Raw genomic sequence first — 4,477 nt, 5'->3', positions numbered from 1 at the left:
ACAACACACAGTGAGATCGCATCCTAATGAACTATGCTAAGAGCACCGAGGGATTTTGTCTAAAATGCACAATATACAATAGATGAGGTTCAAATCACATAAAACTGCCATTACGTTTTTCTTTAATTTTTCCTGATTTGTGAATTATGATGTTTTGTTTCAAAATCTCTTCCAATTATTACAAAAAAATCTAATAATCCGTTATTTTCCTTTTCAGCGAATAATGATGCTTCACGTGCAAATCTATTAGGTCAATTTGATAACTTGAAAATCTATTATGTCAACTTGATAACTTGCAAATCTATTATGTCAACTTAATGACTGTTACTGAGGAGATTGTTGCTCTATAATAAAACGCAAGGCCGTAGACTAATCAGCTTTTCTTAACGAGAATAATCATGCAAGATTTTATTAAAATTCTGATCATCAGGCCAATTCCTCCGCCTAAGTAAACACTTCCAGATGCAAATCTCTATCAATACCTTTTATAAAGTTAATTTTATAATTGTTATTAAATAAAATGTTACTATATAATAAAATGCAAGTTTCTATGTGAGTTCTTTTTCCCGCATGGAATGCGTTTTTTTTCATGATCTTGCGAAATTTTCGAAACAAAGGCAATTTATAAAATAAAAGCAAGATGGTTCGTTTATATCTACTTTTCTTCTCCAAAACAAAAACCCATAAATATTGTTCTCGTTCATCCTGTCTTGTAATAAACTATTTCTTCATTTACGTAAAAATGACACCAAAAATAGAACATTTCCCACATTACACTTGTGTAATTTCTTTATATTTGGAAATTTCTTTGATCTGTCACTGAATATGAATACAAACAAAGGTGCGAAACTTTGCTATCTCAGTTGCCGAGCAAAATTCACAGAGCAACGGGAAGAGAAAAGTAAAAATAAATTGGGAAAAATAGAAGATTAGTTTCCATCTTTATAATCGATAGCATTTATGGCAGTTCCCTCAGCATAGCGGAAGATCTCTGGGAGGCGATTCGAGACTCGAAAGAGAGTCAGGTCCATTGTCAACCACAAACACCATGGCCAATCCCCATGTTAAATGCGTGTCCAAGTGGCAGTGCATCACCCACGCTCCTGTAATAGATAGGCACCATTACTAATACGTATAAAATATTGGCCAATCCAGAGTAAGAGAAAATTACATAGAAGGCAAATGGAATGCTGTGAAACAGACTCTCACCAGGATTGTCAGCGACGAATCTTATTGCAGCCCAGCCATTGACTGGAACGTTCACAGTATTACGCAGTGGAGGATCGATCAGGTTGAACTTCTGAGGATCTCTTTGTGAATTATAATTCCCAAACCCTGCTCCTACAATGTAAAAGTCATAACCATGGGGATGGATGGGATGGCTTTCACCTGCAAATATATTTGTTCCCTGAAGAATTATTTGCACCGTTGTGTTATAATTAAGGATTCTCACTCGTGTGTCTTTCAACGGGGACCAGAGACCTTTGTTTATGTTCTGAGCAGTATAATCAAGTTGGATGGGAGGGTTATCAGGGAAGTCCCTGGAGAATACTCCTGTAATGCCAAAATACTGAGCTTCAAGAATTGAATGAGTTGTTGGCAGGACAAATGATATGTTATTCATACTTGCTGCAAATCTTGATCCATTGGGACCTCCACAAGACTGTCCTGGACAGTTGATCAATCCTAGACCGACAGTGTAGAACAAATTCTCATCCACAGTCTGAGGAACGAAGACTGGATGGTCTTGTGAGGCCAAGCTTCTGAGACGATCAGCGAAGCTGGTCACAGTCTGCGTGTCGTTATAAAATGGAAGATTAGGCATGGCTGGAGTTGATGTGGTAGAGCTTCCCTCGTATTCTAAAATGGCAGTGGTAGTGGTGTTATCGAAGGGAACTCCTTGCCCACTGGAATATGCACGAGCAGCCATGTAGTATCTTCCTATACCTTGATCGGCAGTGAGAAGTACGTCTGTAGTTTGCCCAGGGCCAAGCATAAGAATATTGGTCTGAAGAGGCTTCGTATACGAAGCATCCACAGCCACAACTGTCATTGTGTGGTTAGCTACCGAGAAGAATAGGTCAGTATTGAGTGCACCATTGATGACGCGTAGAAGATTAATTTCCCCGGGCTTCACTGGGACACGAAAGGTATCTGCATCCATCATTTGCCAATAGTCGATCATTTGCAAGCACTAAATTCGAAAGTAATTGGAAATTTCCAGTATTCTCGATGCACTAATGCAGCCAGAAGTGTACCTGAAGTAGAACATTTGTATAGGTCGCCTGGTTGTCCATTTATGGTAAAAGCATCTGAAACGTTGGGGGCAGCTCCTGTTCCGGTTGCTTGATTCACAACATCCATAGGATTCCTATTCCACCATTCTCCTGTCAATGCAAACAGGGTCAAATATTTCAATCGCATTACAACTTAAATTGAAATGAAGCACAACTAATTTTTCTAACAGAAGAACATAAAACATTGAATAATGCGGCAGTATACCTAGAAGAATGGGAATCTGGCGATGAGGCCTGGTAAAGGTAAAGGGATAAGTGGTGTCCAGCCTTGGCAAGATGATCAAGGCACCATACACAGTAGCTCGAAGCCATGAACTGTGTGCATGCCACCATAGAGTCCCTTCTTGACCAGTGATGGTGAATTTATATGTGTAACTTCGCCCTGGTCGAATGGGGCATTGTGTTATAAATTCAGGTCCATCAGACCACCCTGTACGGAATTGACGCACTCCATGCCTGCAAATTCAAGTATAAACACTTTCTGTAAGAGATACACTCTGCTACATATCTATAAATCTTTGTAAAACCAGAAGAACATGCCAGCATAGCATTTACCAGGAAACTAGTATCAGTCTGAGCCACCAGAGTCATGGACATACCAGTGAATGGTAGCGTTATATTGTGCCTGGTTGTGCACTTTGATTTTAAGTTTGTCTCCGTTTCTAACACGGATCGTTGGACCCGGGAACTGTCCATTCACAGTGATAATATTGATAATATTGTATGTACCACATAGCCTTTTCACAGATGTTGATCGAAGCTGAATATTCAATTAAACGGCTATAAATCATTAGTTTAGTAACTGACGAACTGACGTGACGTCAGTGCATATCATATGATCGTCATACATATTTAATGAACCGGAGGAATTACTAAACGTCTAGTAAATCAGCTGAATTTTTATTGAAGCGTTAATGACAGGCCCATTTTAATGACAGAACTATGAAGTGCAGAGAAAATGGAGATAAGGAGATTCTTATGAAGATCGTAAATTTTGGGAAACTGTCATAATTTGAGAGGGGTGAAACTATTGACTGCACTTTTATTTAGCAAGTTTTAAAATATTCTTAAAATTTATAATCTAATTAAGTTTGATTCATCAATATACATGAAACCTTTTAGTACATGTAATTTGCAAATTAATGTTTCTTCGGTTCAAAGCAAAGGGCATAGTACTGTAAACCAGAGAAATTTTGTATTATACTTTGAGTATCAAAAAGTTTATTGAAATTTTGAGACTAATAAACAAATTTGATTCACTAAATTAAATTTATCACAAATTTAACCTAATTTAAAGGAAAGTACTTAAACATGCTTATATTTCTAACAATAAAATAGCAATACATTTTAGAATCAAAGGTATTTCCCCACACATATATATTATGCTAAGCATAAAAATAATGAAGAAAGTCCGAAATATCTTAATAAATCCCGGATATAAAAGTTCGAGTAACTATGTCCAACACTATACATCCCTTTTTATAGGAAAAGTTAACATACATTTCGAATGTAGACTATTGAGAGTCAGAAGACATACAACGAATTTGTGAGAATGTAACTTCATTGAAGCCATAGCAGTCAGGAAGAGTAGGGAAACGACCATTTGAACAAAACTCGCTGCGAATGAATATGCACGCACGTATTGACTAAACGCCTCCATTGCATATAGATTCGCCAGAACGCTCAGAAAATGTATTGAAATTGATACTCCAGAAAATCAAAATCAAAATATCTGTATTCCTACTGACGGATTTGACAGAAGAGGCAGGGGCAGGATAGGCATGGATCACAGAAGTGCCTGGGATCTAGTATTTATACATGTAAACTACCAGTTGAACTCAGTTCAGTAATTATTCTATGAAGTCGTTAAGGGCATTAGAAAATGCTGAAGTTGGTCAAGTTGGGCACTGAGCTTCAGAAAGATGAAGAGACACGCTTAGTCGACGTGTACCTCACTCGACGACGTGTTGAACACCACCCAAGAACCGTATCCGACAATAATACGTTTTGAAGCCTACACGTCCTCCACTACACACTGACGGCGGCTGAGGCATCAGGGTCGGGCAACGCCTAATCAGCCATCTATAGAGTATTTAATATCAAAATACATTTACGCAACTTACCTCGATAACACGGGAACATTCAAATGTTATTTAATGCAGAAATTGCCTGTTCCCGTG

At 38.1% G+C, this 4,477-nt stretch overlaps 1 protein-coding gene across 1 annotated transcript; it reads right to left on the bottom strand.

Annotated features, from left to right (window-relative positions):
- Positions 1-972: 972 nt before the first annotated feature.
- LOC149193385 (laccase-12-like) lies at positions 973-3,972 on the bottom strand. The gene is made up of 6 exons (XM_089406623.1): positions 3,835-3,972; positions 2,897-3,057; positions 2,503-2,753; positions 2,259-2,387; positions 1,210-2,154; positions 973-1,103 (listed from the first exon to the last, which is right to left on the bottom strand). The coding sequence occupies exons 1-6, from the start codon at positions 3,955-3,957 to the stop codon at positions 973-975; spliced, it is 1,740 nt and encodes a 579-aa protein (XP_089262749.1). The 5' UTR covers positions 3,958-3,972.
- Positions 3,973-4,477: the final 505 nt, after the last annotated feature.

Source organism: Pinus tabuliformis, chromosome 2_2, assembly GCF_031772625.1.
Source record: "Pinus tabuliformis cultivar Carrire ecotype Pingquan chromosome 2_2, CPIR1, whole genome shotgun sequence".
NCBI classification, from domain to species: Eukaryota; Viridiplantae; Streptophyta; class Pinopsida; order Pinales; family Pinaceae; genus Pinus; species Pinus tabuliformis.
The sequence above is the reverse complement of the archived record's forward strand: the minus strand, read 5'-3'. Positions and strand labels throughout refer to the sequence as shown.

What these genes read in the sequence shown, in the direction of transcription:
- LOC149193385 (XM_089406623.1), bottom strand. Translation starts at nt 3,957, where the DNA reads ATGGAGGCGTTTAGTCAATACGTGCGTGCATATTCATTCGCAGCGAGT. An exon ending in TATAACGCTACCATTCACTG is followed by an intron (nt 2,754 to 2,896) that starts GTATGTCCATGA and finishes TTGAATTTGCAG; the next exon opens with GCATGGAGTGCGTCAATTCC. An exon ending in CCAGATTCCCATTCTTCTAG is followed by an intron (nt 2,388 to 2,502) that starts GTATACTGCCGC and finishes TTGCATTGACAG; the next exon opens with GAGAATGGTGGAATAGGAAT.